This window comes from Anarhichas minor, unplaced genomic scaffold, assembly GCF_050575085.1.
Source record: "Anarhichas minor isolate MPS153535 unplaced genomic scaffold, ASM5057508v1 ptg000040l, whole genome shotgun sequence".
In the NCBI taxonomy this organism is placed as follows: Eukaryota; Metazoa; Chordata; class Actinopteri; order Perciformes; family Anarhichadidae; genus Anarhichas; species Anarhichas minor.
In genome coordinates, this window is record NW_027466486.1 from 7,123,695 (window position 1) to 7,144,481 (window position 20,787).

At 41.7% G+C, this 20,787-nt stretch overlaps 2 protein-coding genes across 11 annotated transcripts; one reads left to right on the forward strand and one right to left on the reverse strand.

Annotated features, from left to right (window-relative positions):
- Nucleotides 1-8: 8 nt before the first annotated feature.
- On the reverse strand, nucleotides 9-14,059 carry LOC142968019 (oxidation resistance protein 1). Of its 6 annotated transcripts, none has more exons than XM_076107729.1 (16): nucleotides 13,938-14,059; nucleotides 13,018-13,231; nucleotides 11,470-11,666; nucleotides 11,157-11,236; nucleotides 9,613-9,759; nucleotides 9,007-9,174; nucleotides 7,393-7,524; nucleotides 7,120-7,304; nucleotides 6,631-7,019; nucleotides 6,372-6,531; nucleotides 5,098-5,287; nucleotides 2,289-2,405; nucleotides 1,655-1,807; nucleotides 1,451-1,546; nucleotides 1,166-1,235; nucleotides 9-1,051 (listed from the first exon to the last, which is right to left on the reverse strand). In XM_076107729.1, exons 2-16 carry the CDS (start codon nucleotides 13,116-13,118, stop codon nucleotides 876-878), a joined length of 2,361 nt encoding a protein of 786 aa, XP_075963844.1. In that variant the 5' UTR covers nucleotides 13,119-13,231; nucleotides 13,938-14,059; the 3' UTR covers nucleotides 9-875. The 6 variants fall into 6 exon arrangements, with proteins under 6 accessions (XP_075963844.1, XP_075963845.1, XP_075963842.1 ...); XM_076107730.1 differs by having other exon boundaries at nucleotides 1,162-1,235; XM_076107727.1 differs by having other exon boundaries at nucleotides 6,372-7,019; nucleotides 9,007-9,171.
- A 1,011-nt stretch (nucleotides 14,060-15,070) lies between these two features.
- On the forward strand, nucleotides 15,071-20,349 carry mtfr1l (mitochondrial fission regulator 1-like). Of its 5 annotated transcripts, none has more exons than XM_076107877.1 (8): nucleotides 15,071-15,198; nucleotides 16,001-16,105; nucleotides 16,275-16,382; nucleotides 16,492-16,601; nucleotides 16,857-17,068; nucleotides 17,703-18,075; nucleotides 18,253-18,414; nucleotides 18,632-20,349. In XM_076107877.1, exons 2-7 carry the CDS (start codon nucleotides 16,091-16,093, stop codon nucleotides 18,368-18,370), a joined length of 936 nt encoding a protein of 311 aa, XP_075963992.1. In that variant the 5' UTR covers nucleotides 15,071-15,198; nucleotides 16,001-16,090; the 3' UTR covers nucleotides 18,371-18,414; nucleotides 18,632-20,349. The 5 variants fall into 5 exon arrangements, with proteins under 5 accessions (XP_075963992.1, XP_075963991.1, XP_075963990.1 ...); XM_076107876.1 differs by having other exon boundaries at nucleotides 19,015-20,349; XM_076107875.1 differs by having other exon boundaries at nucleotides 18,253-20,349.
- Nucleotides 20,350-20,787: the final 438 nt, after the last annotated feature.

The following is a 20,787-nucleotide window of genomic DNA, read 5'->3' on the forward strand; positions in this document are numbered from 1 at the left end:
GCAAAACCTTTTTAGATGTTTAAATGTTCACTTTGTGCTGATTTTATTAACTAATCTATAACACTGTACAATGTAAGCAAATTAGATTTGCTTTGTTCGAGCATGGAGCAAGTTATGGATACAGTTGAATTGAGACAACATTGCGTAAATTCAAAGCTTTTTCTGTCACGTCCAGAATGAGTCAGCACTTGAAATGAAAAGAGTTCAGAATAGTCATGAATGAGACTCTATGATCCATTACAAGTACAGTTTCAATTGAAAAGCTTTTCTTTAAGCGGAGCTCCAAGTATGTGCACATGATTAATTCCAGTATTCATTTATGCCGTCTATGACACTAACTGATGAAAATCCATAGAAATGATCGGTGTCCGATGACAAGAGCTTGTGTTTGTAGGACTTTGGGCTGTGTGTGTGCGTGTGTGTAGTTTGGTTTTCAATAGAGAAATCTATTCATAAGAAGACGAATGTGTGTTTCAAACTTCCAGCATTAATTGAGCAGAGTTATATGAAAGCTTTAAAGACAGGTGTACCGTCGTGTTCACATGTTAAATGATGAGATATCATGAAGCTACTCATTCACATTTAGAGCAAAGTGCAGTTTCTGGGACTCAAAGAATCCAATTCAGGTCTACTCAGTTCACAGTTTTTCTGCCAAACCAACAATGAAACAGTCCACCATTAAACCCCCACTCCGGGAGATCCGGTTGCCTTGTTCAGTTCAGTAAAATCCTCAGCACTTAATCACACAGATAAATCCAGCAGTTTGTAAGTTTTTTTCTTTTTTTTTTTTTTACATGGATGTTACCATGAAATGAATGAGTGGCTGTATTTGTTTCTACCCGGTGATACAGTAAATGCTGTCTTGATAAAGCTGATCAGTGGCAACGCGAGTCAAAGAGAAACTCGGCGACCTTTTCAGGTGAACGTCCACACCTCCAGCTCCATGACCCGGAAGTCGTTGGTTTCTGAGAGGCAACAGTTGTTGAAGGTGTAGCAGGGGCTGCTGCGACCCAGGTACAGATTCTCATCCACCCAAAGACCAAAGTGACCGCTGCGGAAAAGGAGACATAGAGTCGTAAAGGAAAAGAAATGACTGAAATGCCTATCCAGTTTTCTTTTTCTCCAGACAAAATAGAAAGGAAGTTGTAAAAAATGCATTACCTGCCTCCACCAATAGCAAATGAGTCCAAGTCTCCTTTAATAAAAAAGGAGTTCTCTCCAGTCCATCTGAAGCACTACAGAGAAAAGGCAGAATCAATCACCACAAAACGCTAGTATGTTATTGTGAGGAACTTGTCTCACGCAGGCATCAATACCCTTTCTTAATGACTTTCTGACATTTGACCACACACACACAAAAAATGGAATTTGTGATATTTAGCAGGTATTTTACAAATTGGCTGAACTAACAACAGAACCACTCGGTAGGGCTGATTGTTAGGCGCCTCACCTTGAAGCGAGGATGCAACATGAAGAGGAACGTTTCTCCTGTGCCGTAGAACGTCTCACTGGGCCTCAGAGGGTGAGAGAGGAAGGCCCCGAATATCTAATGAAGAAAGGTCACAAGAGAGAGCAACAAGACACAATAAATTAATTAAAAGACATTACAACATCCAAAATTAATATTAGAGGAAACATACAGTGTTTTTTTTACCTCATCGAGTGCATCCTTGATGACAACAAGCACAGGGGAGTCCGTGGCACTGAGTTTCCTGTAGAGGGACTTGAGGCTGGCGCCGTGACGGGACGTACTGTAAGTCAGCTGCCAGCTGTAGCCAACTGTCCTCGGAGGAAGCTCCTTACATAGCTGAGAGAAGATTAAAGGAGGAAGGAAGGAGCACCAATATGAACAGTGCCAGATGCTGAGCTCTAAATCTGCGCAGTAATCAGCGTACTCTTCGACTCTGGCTCTTCTGAATACATGTAAGTGTAGTTTTGAGCACAAGTGTTTACAAAATGGAGATCTACTTATCTCTAAATTAAAACAAGCTGCATTGTGTTATCACTTAAAACTGTTTTATTTTGATGTTGCATATTTATGTTACAGCCGGTAATGTTGCAGTTACTCGATTTATACATTACTAAAGTCTCAAAGTACCATTGAAGTCACAATTAGTCATCTCTTTAGCGGTCACAAATTCCTGTCAATGTGATTTTCCAGTTCATTATCAATATTTGGTAATTGTTAAAAGTAAGAAAGTGGTCTCGGGAGAAATATCAGAAAGAGCTGGTGCATGTGTGTGATGAGTGTGTATATTGCGGTGCGTGTGTGTGTGTGTGTGACCCACCTCTCTGACATGCGAAGCCTCTAAAATGTGGCTGCTCTCTACGATATCATTGAGCCCGTCAGGTTCCCGGTCGATGACCAGCATTGGCTTGTCCCCACTCTCTTCCATCAACACCATCTGCAAAAAATACATTGATTAATTAAAAACAAAGAGAAGGGCTGAGCGTGTAACACTCCCACCCTAAGTTTGTGATTCTTTTTTTTTTTCCATACAAAAAAAACTAATAAACAATGCAACCTAATTATAAGCATGACAATGCATCAGCTATGAGGGAGTGGGCCAACACAGTCAACAACAAGCCCCCTAAAATGGCCAGGATTGGATACAATGGTGCAGGCGGGACCGTCTGATTTGTCTTACCAGTAACCTGACATGTATGACATAACTTACAGTACCGCACCACATCCTTCTTCAGGCCAGGCCAGAAGAAATGGTGCAACACCCGATCATATGTCTTATTTACACCAAGATGGCCAGCGAGCTGATGCTCATGAGACAGGTTCAGGATGTCACGGCGGTATTTAAACAAGACCACAACCTGTGTGACCACAGTCACAAACCGGGGTTGTAAAGGGGTCTCCGTTTACATATAAGCACCCAGTGTTCAACAAAGTGTAACGACGCACCGCCGTTACCTATGCTGGGGACAGTATTTGAGATGTGATGCGATGAAGGTACCAAGGAAAACACACAGGCACACAATTTTATTGGATATATTTTAGTGCTGGGCAACGATTAAAATATTTAATCTCTATTAATCGCATGGATTTTTTGCGATTAATCGCATTGTTATGGCAAAGTTCAATAACTAATTCAAAAGTAGTGTATTGCGCACTTTTATTTTAAAAGTACTGCTATATGAACAAAAGGGCAATAACATTTGATTTACAAACACTTTAAACACATCAGGTGCTTTTTAACAGCAGTATTCCCTTTACACAGTAGCGATCATATTTCTTATATTATATCATTCTTATATCATATGTATATTTTCCCTTTAACTCACGAGATGCAGGTAGCATGTTTTATACTTAATGTGAATATAATTCATACTTTGTTGGCATCTTATTCTGAAAACCGGATGTTCATCTCAAGAAACCGGATGTTGTCTCACGTTAATCTTTCCGCTAACTGTCTCCTTCGCTCGCTCCCGACCTGTGCCGTTTGAATGCGTTTACTGTGAATTTCAGCATATAGGTGCACTAAAAGTGTCTGCTGACTTTACCGCAGCAATGTCCGGTCTCCAGGGAGAGCAACAGCTGGTGCACGTTGTAACGCCGTGTATTCCGTGTACTCCCACACGCTGCATCAACATAGTCTGCTGAAGACTTCCTCCATGGACTTTCAAAATTAAAAAAAATGCGTTAACGCGCTATAAAATAATTGTCGGCGTCAATTCATGAATGCGTTAACGCGATAATAACGCGTTAACTTGCCCAGCACTAATACATTTATTGTTGGACTGTGGATGCTGGGAGCCATGTGCACAGCTGGGACACACAGAGATGTTCCTTTTGTTCTCCCTACGAACAAACAGACAACTGCAATGAGTGACTGATTGAACAGGCCAAATTGTAATAATGTCTAATTAGTTATGTGGCAGAACAATAGTGTATATATATATTGCCAAGCTAAAGATAAGTTAGTATAACTATTGCAACAACTCACCTCTACCTGTTTCCTCTTCCCAGGGTGTTCAGGCAAAATAGTTCCCTGGGGTCTCGAGCATCCATTTATAGTTCCGGGAAGTACCAACCACAGGAAGTGGGTTGGGGGGGTTTGTAAATTATTATTGCTATCTTTGGGTTGGTGAAATCATGTAAATATTAATTGTACATATATTGTATATACTTACCCGTAGATGGTATGTCTGGGCTAATTAGAGTGACAAAGTGTATATAATGAGATAATTTTGTTTGGGTAGAGAGACTGGTGCAGACTGGTATGAACTTTGGTGTGATGTTAGAGTATAAAAATAAATGAAGCTTCATCTGAAACCTCTTCTGGACTCTTGATCTGCTCATTTGCCTCCATGGCCGGTCGGGCATCCTAACACAAAGTACCCCTACTTCTGCCCTACTGGACACACTGGGTTGAGACGGCCCGACCGAGGCTTTTGAACCGGTTGTCACTAAACCTGGGTTGCGTAACAGACCACTCACCAAACACTCATGAATGAGTACATGTTCCTCTGCAAGAACTGCAGCGTCAGACAATTTTACAGCTTTCTGCTCCTTCAGATAAGTGGCAGCTCTCTCGGGCACACAGTTTTTAAACTCCTCCATAAGGCCTCAAGATCTGCCAGAATTTGAACCCCTTGTGCCGAGCACCATCGAGCAAACAATGACTCTTCCTCACGAGAAAACTGAAAATACGATTGAGATTCCTGCCTTCTCTATTTGCAAAACATTCTGCCGATAAGTCTCGGGCACGAGCCCATATGCCTTCAAAATGCCAGCCTTGGCCTGCTCATAATCAAGGCTACTTTCAGTTCACTCTCTCCTGAGCTTTGCCAGTTAAAGTTGTCCCAACACGCTCAAAGATAATTAAATATTAATCCACACCTTCCTCACAGATGACTGGAACACCGCAAATATCTACTCACATCCTAAATCAAGTGATCGTCCATCTGATTGCAGAGCCTTTAGTAACACTGTTGCATTAAGTTCTAATTCCTTTGAACACAACACACACTTAGTCTCTTCTTCAAGCTTTCTCATTTTAAGATTACAGTCAATGTCATTCTCCTTTAAATCTAGTGTCCAAGGAACCAAAAACTGTCCTGTGAGACTGAAATGAACCTACTCACCTCCCAGTCGTCCCCCGAGCTGCGGTGCCTCTGGAACACCTCCTCGTCCCCTTCCTCTTCTTCTTCCTCTCTGTCCTCAATGAGTACAAACTCCTCTTCATCACGGTCCGCCTCCCTCTCCTCCGCCCCTCCCTCAAGTATACACAAGTCTGGTCGACAGTGTGTAAGGTAGGCGTACAGCTCGTCAGAGCTGCAGGTGGAAAACAAAGCAGTCACTCAGACATTTTGAAAAGACAAACAATCCCAACAGCTGCGTCAACAGAAGAGACATAAGCAGGAGGAGCTTCTGAATGCTTTTAATTAACGTTCATGAATATATTCTCAAATGAGTAATTCTACTTTAACTGAGGTAGAGTTTTTTATCTAAACTGAAGCTGTGAGTATGAATAAGCTGTGAATATTTTCCTGAAATGTAGTGGAATAATATATTAAGTAACTGTGTTTAGTTACCTCCCAACAGTGTTAAATAGTTACTTTTTGGATGCCATCTCCACCCTTTCACTAACCTTTGTACTTTTACTGAAATGTTCAATGAATGACAAGAGATTAGTAGTCAGAGAAAGTAAATATTCAACTGAAGTGATCGGTTTGAGCATCACAAGTAGATGGAGTATGTTCATATCAGGCTGAAGTGGACAAGTGGTTCAGTTGAGCACCGGCTGTGAAAACTTTTGTTTTTTTGTTCTGTGTCTCTGGCAGAGCTTTCCAAAAAATGACCCAGATGATGTCATAGTGATGTCGTCAGGGTTATTTTAGCTTGGGCTTGAGACGTTAAATTCATAACCAGAGAAGCTGAGGTAACAACTGGATATGTGGGGTTTGAATGAAGTTTGTATTTAATGGTGGGGGGATTCTGATGAAAAATGCCACCAGGTTGCATTGTGGGAGATGTAGGATTAAGTGTTTTAGGATACTAGAGGTGTCTCAGTCATGGTTGCAAACAAGGGTAAAAGCTTTAATCTGACATTAGGGGGGACCAAGCTACATGAGAAGTACGTGGAATCCTATAAAACAGGTACAACAACAAATCATTCACAATTATTTAAGTTTCAGATGAGGAACACCTAAACAACAAAAAATAAAGCACCAATGGTCAAAGATACAGTATGGGAAATGAGGAAAATATTCTGCTACACAGCAGGTCAACTTGACGCTGTATGAAAGTAGCCTCAGCTCACTGCACATAAAATTAGGCTCTTCTGAGTCCCCCAACTATGATATTAAATCGCTGGAGTATCCCTTTAAATCCCATTAGTCATTAGTTACTGCAGTACCTCTCTTGTGAAAGGACAATCCAGGCATCCCTTCTAGGTAAAGGTTTTGACGACCCCAGCTGAAGGCCTCCTGCACCCTTTTTCTTTGCTGCAGACGGCTGAACCCGCAGCCGCACAAACATCAGACTCCCAGGATTTCCTGCTGATGACCTTTGAGGCACTGAATGTAAACAGAGAGCAAGGGCTGACTCGTGGCGAAGACAAATAGAAACAAAAACAATAAGCCATCTTTGAGAAAGATCCCGATTCACATCCGTACCTGCAGTCCGACTCTTCTCAGAGGACATCCCTGTTTCATCAGTGTGAAGCGGCTCCGTCTTCACTTTACTCACCGCCTCTTGACCTCCACAGCAGAAGGTTGCAGCACCGCTCAGGTCAGCCACTCCCAGGTCGCCCTCAGACGCCTCCGACAGCACCTCCAGAGGGCTGCTATCGAGCTCCACTTCAGCCTCCGCCATGTCTCTGCTCTCTGCCTCCTCCTCCTCCTCCTCCCCAGAGACCTCTTTGGTCAGGCTCAGGGCCAGACGGGACAAATCTGATGCAGCCACAGACACCCGAGCCGGGAGCGACTCCCCCTTTGGGTTTGGGAACCCGCCTGCTCGGCTTTTGGCGGTTTTCAAACTCTGGAAAATGTTCTTGTCTTTTCTCCTAATAAGAAATGAATAAAAAAATGCTTGTACTGTCTTTTCATGTAATCTGTGTGTGTGTGTGTGTGTGTGTAGTTTAGGAACAGTGAATCATTGCTGACCTCTGCTGGGACGTGTTGAATCGAACATGTGAGATGTCAGAGAAGAAGGAGACAGATGCCAGATTGTCAACAGAGCAGGACAGGAGGTATTCCTCACAGCCATGTTCCTTCACCAGAACATGTGTCTTACATGGGTCAAAGAAGATCTTGTTAGACGTCACCAACAGGATTCCTGAAACTACACCCTAACAGAGACAGAAAGGGATGATGTTAGCGTCCAAATGTCTGCTGCTGTAGAGAACTAAACGAGACAGAAGTGCTGTTTACACCGACCTTACGGTCTGTGATGTAGCGGCAGAACAGTTTGAGGTACCGCATGGCCTCTGGTCCCTCCCCCTGACAGCACTCTGGTGGCAGAGCCAATAAGCAGAGCTGTCCATCGGGCATCGGCACCGCCTCCACATCCTGTCAGCATCACAAATCATATCAGAGTTAACAACAACAAAATGTGCCTTTTTTCTTTACTATTTTCTGACATTTTAGAGCCCAAATGATGAATCAATTAATGAAGAAAATAATCGGCAAACTAGTCAACAATGAAAACAATTGTTAGTTGCAGTCCTTGATAAAATTCAAATATAAAAATCAAGCTAGTAATACAACTGTAGCCCAGAATAAAAACATAGAAAGTTCTGTTTTTCTTAATTATATCTATCTACTCTGCCTATTAATTATTGTGACTTTTATTTATTCTAACATTGTTCACTGTTGTAATGTTTAGTCTTTATTTTGTCTGTGCTGTTTTAATCTTGCTTTGTGAAGCACTTTGAGCGGCCTGATTTTATGAAAAGGTGCTATTTAAATTAAGTTGAGTTGAGTTGAGATGTGATGAAAAAACGTCTTTCTTTATTCATAAAGGAGCGCCACACTTCCATATGTATGTGCAGAGAAGTTATAACACTAAAGCTAAAGTCAACTTCATTATATTTCGGTAAATTTAGTCCTAACACATCATTTTCAAATGTCAAAGTTTGTTGCTTGTTCGCTGTCTATATCATTTTGGAAACAAAAAGATTCCCGTGTTCCTAAATTCAGTCTGCCCTCAGCGCTGTAATGTTGTGATAACAGTTATTTACATGAAACCATCTGAGAAGTTTAGAGGTGAAATCTCTTTAGTGAACTAATAACAACAGTCATGGTTTGTCTGTCCCTCGTCCTCATTCCCAGTGTCCCCCCCTTCCTTGTGTTTCTTGTTTTGTCCGCTGTTTGTCCTTCCACTGCCTGTCTGGGCGTGGCACTCAATCTCTCTCCTGCTGCCAATCAACCTGCACATCAAGCTCCTGTTGTATATCTACAGCAGCACTACATTGCAGTCTTCTGCCATATTGTTCAGTATATCAACATGGTTCAATGGGGTTTTCTAGTTTGTCTCTAATAGGCCCTTTCCACAGCAGCCTGTTTTGACATGTAACTGCAAGGTAAACACAGGTGTAATTGATTAGCCTGATAAAGATTCTATTTAGTGTCACAGCCATTACAGTGAGCCAGCATGCACAATACCAGGGCCCAAGCCCACCTAAATGGAACAGGGCCATCATGTATTTATTTAATCACACCTGTGTTTGCCCTTCAATTACATGTCAAAATGGCTGCTGTGAAAAGGGCCTAATGATCCTTGTGTCTGCCTGAATCCTGTGAATCCCTGTGTCTCAGGTCCATACTCTGGCTGCCTCGTTCCACCGCAGCCTCCGGATCTACTTTCACCCCTTATTTACTCTGATAAAGTTGCTTATAGACTTTGTTCAAACCTGTGTCCGGATTCTGCTCCGAAATCCACTCAACTTGACAACAACTCAAACTCATTTTTTAATGTACGTTTTTAGGCGCTCTTCACTTCAATTTGAAATGCAGACCATGCAGTAAAGGAAGATGTTTTTTTTTTCTTACCAGTAGTTTGTCATATTCTGCTTCTGGTGAGGGAGGCTGAGGTTGAGCAGCAAGTGTTTCCAAAGTCTCTGGATCCGCCTCTCGCTTCGGTTTAAGATCCGAGTCCAGTTGTTGTTGAGACGATCCTTGAACGGTGGAAGTGTTTTTTCCCTTCGGGACGACCAGCTGCTTCAGAAAGGAAGCCATGATAAGAATAGCTCTGACATTGAAATAGACACAACTCTGTGACAGCAGTGACTACTTCCTCTTTCTACAAGCCAGCATTTCCCTACCTCTCTTTGTTTGTAGTCAAATCTTAGCTCCATGTCACACATGAGGGTTGTGGATGAGGAGCTGGAGGCATATTTTTACAGCTAAAGAAGAGTTTGTTGACAAGGATATGTTTCGTGGTGAGGTATTGATTTCCTGACTTGGTTAAATTTGAAGCAACGCACTTCCTTCCTAAAGCTAAATATTTGCAGCTGAAGTCATAAGACGGACAGGGGAAATGTTTTGTTCTGCATATCCAGTCAGCAACAGCAGGAAAAAAAAAACCTGTTTAATATCTATCTTTTTCCACACGTAACATACACACTGTGCCATCATCTGCTTACAATAAACTCTTACCTCTCTAGGGACGAGGGTAGCAGACGAGGAGTGTAAATCTGAAGTGCAAACGGAGGGACGGTGACCAATTCTGCCCTCTTCTACTGAAGATGTGCCGTTACTGTTGAACTGAGATGAGACGCTGAACACCGTGTCCCCGGGGAGACCCTGAAACACAAACGCAAGAAAAGATTCAAATCTGATCACAAACCAGATCTCAAGAAGTTTTTCGTCACTCGTGCACAATATGGTCTTGCATCCACCTTTATGCATATCAGTTGTGCAGGAGCAAATAATATAGAAGAGCTCTAATAACGGCTACTTTAATATAATTACGGGCTCAAATACCCACTGCTATTTGTTTTGCAGATCTCACTGCATTCACTCTAAATCAGTTCATGTTTCAATCTGATGTGAACCTTTATATAAAATGGATCATAGCTGGTGAGTTGAAGAGTTGAAACAGTGAAAATTCCACAACTGTCATCCACTGACAGATGGACCCATTGACCTAAATTAGATTACTGGCTGCTGACAGATTATGACTACAGAGAAACTGTGTGATTTGAATGTGGCTGCGAGCATGTGGATGTATCTGGAGCTGTGTGTGCGCTTAGGCATAAACTATGTGTTTGTGTGAGTGTACATGTATATGAATAAATGGATGAATATTATCTTAAACATAAAAACATGCACCCCTGAGACAACAAACAAACACAAGCTGCTCAATAGTTAAAAAAGGAGGATTTGCAGCTGTACTCTACTGTCAACCTCAACGTACACAAAATACTTGAAGTTGAATAAACACTTCTCTGAAACAGCTTCAACAAAAACTGGACATTATAACCTTCATGAAGTTAAGACATACTGCAGGGCTGCTGTGTTAGAGTACATTACTTTTAGCTTGGTGTAGCTTGGAACTAAATGGAAACCAAAATGTTTAAAAAGGTTTGTTGACTTTAGGGAGAAGAAGAAGACGGAAAACAAAGGAAATTCAGTAAAGAAAGAAAAGGCAATGATGAAAACTTCCATGCAAAGGTCAAACAAATTAGACGGGAACACTTAGTTATAAGCATTAACGCCCTTTCCACATTCATGATAAAGACAGGGGTTATCTCAGGCAGACAGAAAAAAAAATCCAAAATCCAAAAAAACTTGCTTTCATATTTAGCAGCTCCGCAGAAAAATAAAAAAAAACCCAGCAGAGAAATACCTTTGAATAAACATCTGAATCTACATTCCTCCGTCTGTATTTGTTGTAGAGGCTCTGAAAGAGACTCTGCTTTCCCATGGCGTTCGGGAACGCCATGGCACTCAACTCTGAACCTTGGACGCTCTTTATCAGACTTGTTCATGACCATAAATTGTGAAACCAATTACCAGCCGCAAAAGGCTTGCTCTAGCATACCTCATCAGATGATCTATAGATGCAGCAATAAATCCGTCATCTGTCTGTCGCTTCCCAACTTCCCATATTTATGTCTCACTTGTTCCCACAAGCTGTGTTCCTCAATGCACGCAAGAAGTCAAGAGACAAAGTCAAAAACAAAAAAAATGTGACTCACCCTGCTGCTTGTGCTGTCATCTGACGGTCCTCTCATATGCTCTTGCTTCACTGCAGTATTGTTATGGTCCCATGAAGCCTCTGAGAGAGGAAAAAAACTATTTCTGTCACACAAAAGAATCCTGAGCTCCGATGCCTTATCACCTTTTCCCTGTATGAAAATAACTTTATGCAAAAACATGAAATTGCCAACAGACTCAGTACGAGTGTGATAAAATGTAAATTCAAACTAGAAATCATCCTGCACTTTGCCTCTACTGAATGCAAACCGTCTGTTCCCTGCCCAGGGGATGTGTCAAACACTGTAAGCGCACCTTGCAGGTAGTACTGTCGCAGTTTGGGGTTCCTGATGTGGGGGGTGTGGTTGAGAGGCCGGCTCACGGTGGGTTGGTGCTGACGCTGGCCGCTGGCTGCAGGCCCCTGCATCACTCGCGCCTGAGGTTGAGTCTCCCAGGGCCGCTTGGCAAACTGTGGAGGCTGAGAGACACCGGGAGGAAGCTTGGAACCCAGCCTGAGAAAGAGCAGAAAAACAAAAAAACTGATTATAATCACGCTATATTTATTAAGAAGGTTACACGTCTGCTGAACGTATTCTAAAAAACACTGAGAGTATGTTATAAACTAACTAAGGTAAAAAAAATCCCCCTGAAACTGAATTTGCATGGTAACTAACTATTATTATCATTATTATATTATCATTCTTTGTTCGTTTTTTTTATCAATCAATTAATCTTTTAGTCTAAAAAAAGGTTCCCAAGTTCACCGAACCCGAAGTGATGTCTTTAAATTCATTGGATCATTTACATGTTTTCCAAAAATGCTACCGCAAAGCTCTTGACTGTTGATCCTCAAAAACTTCTCATGTGACTCCAATCTTGATTCCTTGTAACTTTCCATCCAACTATTGATTTTATGTAGCACACAGCCATATATCATAAAATGTCCTCTTGTTCCAGTACAATCACTGAATTATTGCACTGGAATAGCATGGTGATAGTATCATAGGATTTATGTCTTTATTCACTGTCTATAAAGCAGCTGCTAGAGTTCTATATATGATATATGATCTCTGTTGCAGGTTCAAACTCACGAATGGATGCGAGTACTCATTTTCTCAATTCATCAATTATTTGTTGGTCTGTAAAACAAAATAGTCACAAAATAGTGAAACATGTCTATCACAGTACTATGAAACCCAGGGTGGCATCTTCAAAGTGCTTAGTATGTCTAACAACAAGTGAAAACCCTGAAGATATTTAATTTAGTATCATACAAGACAGGAAAAATAATCTAAATTCAAAGGTCCTCTTACTTGTGTTTGTAGCTTTCCACCAAATTGCATTTAATTCATTAGGTTTCCATTATTTCTTGAGTTCAAGATTGAATTGCCACGCTGAAACATAAATATTTCAGGATGGATTCCCCTTTAAAAGCAGAGATCGAGGGATGTATTGGTTTTAAGAATTTGAAGTGTGATTGACTGAACAGAGCAGCGCTCACAGTCTGATCAGAGTTATTTATAGGGGGAGTGGGTGTTGTCTGCGCAATGGATAGTTCCTGTTGTAGCTCTCCCCCACATGATGCTCTTTGATGCAGCGTGGAGTCCTTCAGTGACAGAGGATGAAACCAGCTGATGACAATGTGCATTTTGTGCTCAACAAGCATTACTATTTGTATCGTAGTCTGGCATGACACATTCTTCATGTTTACCGTGACAGGTTACCCTTTTTATGAGAATATTGAAAGACTGAATTGTATCGTGCTTAAATCTGAGAAGCAAATGCCAGCCAAACTCGTCACATGTCTGCTTAGAGCTTTCCCCTTGTTTTCTCTCCAGTAATCCATGTATTTAGAGGCCTGACCTGGTCTTGGCGTTGCCAAAGTAGCTGGTCCTGGTCTTGTCCCTCTGGGGCTCATGGTCCATGGCTCCTTGAGTTTCCGGCATCCTCACGGACTGAGCCATTTTCTGTCTTCCTTTAGTTTGACGCTGGCAGTGGTTGCAGAGGGACGAGGGACTCAGCAGGCATCCTTCCTCCTCCTTTTATTCCCCATGCCTACCTTTTGCCCCAGTTACACCTACAAGACAGGAAGTCATATGACGTGGTGTCATTTTACAAATATCTAGGCAGTGGGAGGGAGAAGGGATGGTACAACTTCTACCTGCAGCCACATGACCGCATAACGAAGTGAGCTATACATCTTGCAGGGTAATGGAGCCAGGTTTTCAATCAATCCATAGAAGCAGTGTGTGTGTCTACAATCAATTAATGAGAGCTTGTGGTCCAAGGTTGCTGACTAGGTACAGTTTACACTTCCCAATAGCTTAATATTTCTGTAATAATGCCTGATATACACATCAATAGGCCTAGGGTGCTTTAAAATGGATAACAGACTGTACTTTAGCTCTTAGCAGCGCACAGCTCTGTTTAGAAATGACCTAAGACTAAGTTCCTATGAGCACACATAGGAATGCATTCTGGCCGCATTCCTGTTTCGGCATCTCATCCGGCATTACAAGGCTCACACCCAGTTATCTCTGAATTAACAGCAACATGCTGTTGCCCTGCATCCTTCACATTATACCCATATGGTCATATGATTAAAAGGACCACAGGCTGCTTCCTGTTAATGCTGGGCGTGCAATAACCACCGTGAAGTAAGCATTTTAGACGACATCACAGAATGATCGAGTCTGCTGCAGAAGAAAATATGACATCAGCGGCTCAACAGAGACGAATAATTCATGGGAGCATCATGTGAACTGAGCAGTATATTTACAGACCTGTGCCTTGCCCAGGGATGGAGACGGGTGGCGGTCATATGAGCGTGTCCTCATATTGCAGTGTTGTGATATCACTGCAGACAACAGTTACAAGTTCAATAATCAAGCTCCGCCCAGTCAAGATGCATCCCGGTCGGTCTGCTGACAGCAGTGAAGGCGGAAGTAGATGGGAGTGATACATCTTGAGTTATATACACTCTATGTTGAGGACCTCTTCTCTTTTATTTACTTATTCTTAAGTTATTCATTTGTTTGTATTAGTTTGGATATTGTGCACTTTCTTTATCTATTATCAGATGTTTTTTTTCCTATGTGATAACTTTCTCATGTAATGTGCCTTGTTGTTTTCCATCAGATCGTTTTCTTTTTTTCCATGCTTGATGTTTATAGATCAATATTTTTACTCTGTTATTTTTATTGTATATATTGTGCATTTTTATACTTAATATATATATATGTATATATTTTACTCTGTTACTTTGATTGCTTACATATATTTGTGCTGCTGTAGCGAACAAATTTCCCTTTGTGGGATGAATGAAGTATCTATCTATCTATCTATCTATCTATCTATCTATCTATCTATCTATCTATCTATCTATCTATCTATCTATCTATCTATCTGTCTGTCTGTCTGTCTGTCTGTGTGTCTCTCTATCCATCAATTACAGAATAGAAAGGTGCTTCTTCTACACGTAGAGCTCCACAGAAGATGGGTCATTTGAGGGTTTACAAGCATAGAAATAGAGATTATGTATTTTATATATTTTCAGAAGCAGCATCTTATGCTGTTGCTGAGGGGTAAAATTGACATTTATTTTTGTTTTACCTAAAATAACAATAATAGTTGATAAACTATGTATTTAATTCATTGATGTATAATTCGGTCAAAATAACAAAAAATAATAAGTTAAAGTGAGGCAAAGATTTTTTGTCATATTTAGTGGATCAAAATAAAATATTTTCAAAGTAAGGTTATAGCCTTTAAACAAAAAATGTTATTTTAAATGTGTTATTTACAGTTGTTTAGTATTCATCATGTAGTATCTGCTCACATCCACCTCTGGGGGGCGCTGTTGTACAGGTTCAGATTAAGGAAGCTCACGGGGCTCCAGCCAATCGGATCACAGGAAAGGGAGGCACAGGTTTTCCGGCCTGATGAGCGAAAACACACAACTCCAAGCTGAAAGACGAAGAGGAGAAGCGGCTGCTCGTGAATAATTTAACCGTTTAGCGTTCCCATTTGCGGGCATAATCTACCGTAAGTTGCGCTTTTTGCAGCGTTGATTGCATGTTCGTGAGGGAAAGGAAGACACGTTGAAAAATAGTGATGTTAGGGTCCGTTGAGGGTCAACCAGGGGTCCGTTATTGGTGCTGCTAAAGCTAGCTAACGGTCACTGTGTGTCTGACACCCGTAACGTTAGATACCGACTAACGTCTAGGTTAACTGAGCAAAGGTATCCACAAAGTACCGCACTAAAGCTGTTCTTCTGTCTGTCATCAGTCTCCATCAACGGTGTCGTTGGTCAAAGCAGCCTGTAGCGGCACCGTCGATACCATTAAAGCTAACGCTAGCTATGTTAGCACGGATGATTGTTACCCTGCTCATTAATATGTTTATGTAGCATTAGTAGTCACAATGAGGTGACAACATGGTACCAACACTGGTTAGAGTTGGTTTGCCAAACATTAGCTAATCATTTCATGTTATTAAAATATGAACTAACCATTTATTTTTAATTTGGACACGTATGTATCATGCTTTTTGTATCTAGGCCATGTTTGTTGTGAAGCCTACCTATTTATTGTCCAGTACTCCGGCCTCTCTAATTTATAATGATAATTTATAACAACAACAAGCTGTATCGGTCCACCTCATGCATTTTACTTGAGATATGACCATAAAAAAGTCACCTGCAACCAGTCATCAAAAACATATTTAAGTTTTGCAACGCTTAGTTATAATTTGTAAGCAACTTCCTTTATGTTGTGGGTGAAATAATGCTTGTGTCTCTCAACAGATGCTCTAACTAATCACTAATTTATATCCTACGGGTTGACAGTCGCTGTGACATGGCATCTGTCCTCTGAACTGCTCTGTGGTCAGCCACCGTCAGCACCGAGCATTGGTGTGCAACTGGACCATCACCATCATGGAAACGGATGCAGTAAGTTTGCTTCATTGGCTGTTAATGATGTCTTTCTAACACTGTTTAACTTAACACTGCCTTTCTCACACATGACTGTGCAGGTATGCAAATTATAGACGAAGAGAATGACATTAAAGTATTTATACTTTGTGTCGAGACTGTGTTTTTTTTAATATATGCTTTACAGGAAGTTATTCCTATCTGGCAGAATAAGCCTCATGGATCCACCCGCAGTGTTGTGAGAAGAATAGGTTCCACTCTGCCACTCAGACCTCCACAGAGGGCGTGTTTCCAGGTAAATATCACATCCTAGAAGTCCTGCATGTCATATTTCAATAATATTCCCCTTTTTTGCAGTAGAAATGCTTGTAAATGCAACATTAACTTGTGTACTTGTGCATCAGGAACTACCAGGCATGCCCAGTCTCCGGCCTATGGATGGCCCCATTGTTCCTACCTTGGCCGACATAGCCTGGATTGCTGCAGATGAAGAAGAGACGTATGCCAGAGTGCGGTAAATATCCAGTCACGCCCTAAGAGACGACCACTAAGGTTATGGAGTAGTGCCAAGTAACTGATCTATAACTGCATTATTCTGTACTCTCTGAGCTGTAGAATACAGCCAAAAGAAATGCAGTGCACTATTCAAGTCTATGCTGATTTGGTAAAGGGAGACATGAGATAACGTTCAACATACTTCAAAAGCCGGACTCAGGTAGAATATAGATTCATGTACAGTAACTCTTATCGCCCACTCTTCTCTTTCCAGGAGTGACAGTCGACCTCTGAAACACGAATGGCGGCCCACGCCTCTCCTGGTGCTCCACAGGAACTCATCTGTACCCAACTTCCGCCGCGAGGGCAAAAGGGTGGAGGTGCTGAGGAAGCCTGGGGTGACGGCGCTGAACCGGACCACCGCCCTGCAGGACGAGCTCAGCAGACTCCGGGCACAGATCGCCAAGATTGTGGCAACTGATTCTGGTAGGAAACCAAAGCAACAATTAAAGTGTACCCACAGCATAGATTTGTCCGCTGTAGATCTTGAACTTAGAATTTAAGTGATAAAAGACTCAGGGACATGAGAACTGGTTTCACACTTAACTCTTTATTGAGACTTCAGACTATGATACCTGAAGCTTCTCAGAACAGTTGTTTCACTGCTGAGCTACTGTCTTTGTGTCACTGTGATCCTTTTGTTGCCAAGTCAGCTGCCCTGATTCTCCTAAAGCCCTTTTGTACTAAGATGTCTTGGCATCACTTTGTAGGTCAGTGGCAAAAGATAATCTCTGCGGTTCAGTGGCAGTTGTGTGTCACTCATTGAAAATTGAAACAGTCATGAGAAAGCTTTACATATTCAAAAACATTGTCTTCCCACTGGTTTTAAAGATACTTTCTGATGTCTAAAAGAGCCACACAAGGACGATCAGACATCAGATTAAAACACTTTTGTTAAACGAGCCTGCTCCTTAAATTCTTTTAATTTTAATGGCATTTGAACTCTGTGCTTTTGATAATTAGATCGGCTCTGTCTGTTTCTCTCAACACTGTCCAACACAAGCTTCATCAAACAACCACAGACTCTTTCTCTCTTCGCTGCTCTTCTTCTCTCCTTCAGACTCCAACCCCGTGACCCCTGACCTGCTCTCCCCCGACGACACAAGCATGAGCTTCTCCATGGCCCCTTTCGAAACGGCGCCCTACCAGCCGGCCGCCGAAGCCGCCGCTTCCTTTGTCATCAGTGATGTCACAGAGGAGGAGGAGGAGGAAGAGGAGGAGGAAGAAGATGTGGTCTCTGTGGTGTCGGAGCTCGTCCCCGACCCTCTGCCGCCTATTTCCATGACGGCATCGGCCACCTTTGACCTGGACAGACCCAGCATGGACTTCCGGGAGGCGGAAGAGGATACGGTGTCGCTATCAAAGTCTACCAGCTTTGCTGATGTTATGGACATCCTGAAGGACATGAACCGCATGAAGATGAGCAAGGACAGGTAAGAGTTGTCAGTTGGACTTTTAATATGCGTTTGTCTTATAAAGTCATGTTTGCCATACAGACACGAGAGTGGTATCCGTCTTCTAATTTCACAGTATTCAAATATTTCTTTATGAATCCAACGTTGTACACCCTCTCAGACGTGGTTTGTGTTTTTTGGTGGGCGTCATTGCAGGTACAACAGAGGCTGTACGTCCCTCAGAGAGGAGAACTCCGCTTCTCTAATTTCAGAAGCTTTGAGGAAAAAGTTTGTCCTGAAGGAAGAAGATACCGACGCTGTGAAACGGAAGTAGCCCCATCGCGTGTTTATCATCAATACCCGATCCCGCTGCTCCATGTAAGTCAGGACAGGGTTGTAGAAAGTCGTTTTTTTTTTTTTTACATTTTGTATAATGAGCCCTTGAAGGCATGTGGTAGGTCATCATTGGTAATGCGTTCAGTGGCAGAATATTTTGGCTCACTTGTGGGTTCTTAGTTGTTGTTTATTTTCTCTCATTATTTTCGGCCTTTGCCTGTGAAATGTGTACCCATGAATCCACAACTTTGCTCCTCAGGCCCAAGGCGACAGCTGTCGGCCAGAGCTAGAACAAAACACTCAATATCTGCTGGTGCAGTGAGGCAGATCTGACAACTCTTTAACAATAATCTCATATTGTATCCACTTTATTTCTCCCTGGAAAACAACACTTTTATGTTAAATATATTTTGAATAAGTTCTCAACGTACTCTGTGTCTGGGCTTTTTAGATGTTAAAGGACATTGTGGAGGGGCTGATATCCAAACAAACATCATAAAGTTTAAAGACTTAAATTCAGGAATGTCCCTTTAAAAAATAAATTAAAAAAAGCCCTTTATCCATCCAGCTATAAAGACAAGTCTTTGTTCCTTTTCACAGAAGAGAAGCAAATAAACTTTTTTTTTTTTTTTGCTTTTTCAGTGTCAAGAAGCCCTCTAACATACTTGAAAATACTTGCTCTACAAATGAAACGGATCTCCTGTACAAGCAGAAATGTACTGTCTTGTATCACATCGTGTGTGTGCGGAAAACGTCAGCTCTTTGCTGTTGATGTTTGCATCACAGGTGTGAGTTTGCAAATGTGCACAGCATCGTGTACACGGTGTTGCTTGCTCCACTGCACCTCTTATGCCTGTCCTCTTGTTTGTGATTAATATACAGATTGATAAGTCACCGAACCACAGGACTGATTTTGAAACCCAAACTGAAATTGTATATAAACGAGTTGGTGGTCGATGGTGTGAAGATCGACGGAAGTGTGTGAATGAAATGTGCACCCATCGTCGTCATCTGTGTTTCCAGTTAAGGCAATGACCGACACAAGCTTACGCGGGTCTTTTTAGACACACATTTCCAGTTTCGCAACCCGTGTACATTAACAGTACTAGCTGAAACCACCTTTTTTATGATGCAGCATTATAGAACATTCTGCCTGCAGAGTTTTGACAAAGCCATGGGTCAAGTGCTCGTGTGAGTCTCGACGATAACGATGAGTATTCTTGTCGACGCCTTACCGCGGATCTGTTGCCTGTTCCAAAGCCTGATTTTATTCCCTGTGCCATGGGTTTGTTTAACCAGCCCACCCCTCATTGCTTGCCCTCTCCTGAATGTGACCTCCATCCTCATCTTTATTAAGATTCCCACGTTTTCCTCTCACAAACAAACCAGTTGTATGTGTGTGCGGTGCTAATGCTGAATCTTTGTTTAAAATGACCCCTAACAAGCGAGTACTTGCTCTTAAGTCACTTTTACCTCCACATGTCACTCTGTTTTCTTTATCTGTCACGTGTATGCATGCATGACTGGGGGTCCTTTGGTGTAGTTTTGCAGTGTGAAAAGATAAGTGTGTGTCGCTGTATGCAGTGGCGTTAAAGTATGTTCTGTCCTGCTAGAGTCTGCCCTCAACGTGTCCTAGGGGATCGTCTCAATAGTTAATTTCCTCATTAAACAGAGTGAAGTATAAAGTGGCTGGATGAGAAAACTACTATATGCAAGTTTAACTATATTAACCGTGTGTCTTTACCTAAGATGTTAAACCTTACACAGCATACTCTGCCAACTGCTTCATAGTCCTGCTAATAAATAGAGAGAATTTAGTTCCACAGGGTTTTCCACAGAGAATTTTTGACTTTGTTTCTCTTGACTTTTCACCATTTTACTTGTGCAGGGTTGAACCTACCACCACCTCATGTATGTGTATTTTATTTTGTCATATTAGGACTTGTAAATAAAGATTGGCTGATGTTTTGAAACTGACCATGTTGTGTCTGTGAGAAAGGTTCATTTGTCTTTGCAGTGCCAACTATCACCACATGGGGACACTGCAGGTGAACCAAAAGAATATTTGCTTTTATTCATTTGTTTCCGTAATAGAGTACTGGGCAACTTACAATGTGTGTGTGATCAACTTTTAAAATTTATTACACACATTTGACACAAACGTCAAATTAAAGCAGTGTTTTCTGTCAGTGACTGGGATTATTAGAAGCGGTATAGAAAGTATGATGGGGATAAAGGCTTTTACTTTGAGTTTAATTATTGTTAACCCACATTCTCTCCCATGATGATCTGGCCCTGCAGTGAGTCACAGTCTATTTTCTGTGAGAGTCCTTGGCCTACTTTTTCACTCTTTACCTTCCACAATGGACTTCCTACCTGTTTTAGATGGAGGGAGCTGTCTGTGGAGAGCTCAGT

Bases quoted from the DNA above. Each gene is read 5' to 3' on its own strand.
- LOC142968019 (XM_076107726.1), bottom strand. From the start codon at position 13,118: ATGGCTCAGTCCGTGAGGATGCCGGAAACTCAAGGAGCCATGGACCAT. The intron at 7,020-7,119 runs GTCAGCAATGAT...ATTTCTTATTAG, and splicing joins TTCAACACGTCCCAGCAGAG to GAGAAAAGACAAGAACATTT. The intron at 1,236-1,450 runs GTGAGGCGCCTA...TTTTCTCTGTAG, and splicing joins TGTTGCATCCTCGCTTCAAG to TGCTTCAGATGGACTGGAGA.
- mtfr1l (XM_076107875.1), top strand. The intron at 17,069-17,702 runs GTAGGAAACCAA...TCTCTCCTTCAG, and splicing joins GATTGTGGCAACTGATTCTG to ACTCCAACCCCGTGACCCCT. The intron at 18,076-18,252 runs GTAAGAGTTGTC...GCGTCATTGCAG, and splicing joins ATGAAGATGAGCAAGGACAG to GTACAACAGAGGCTGTACGT.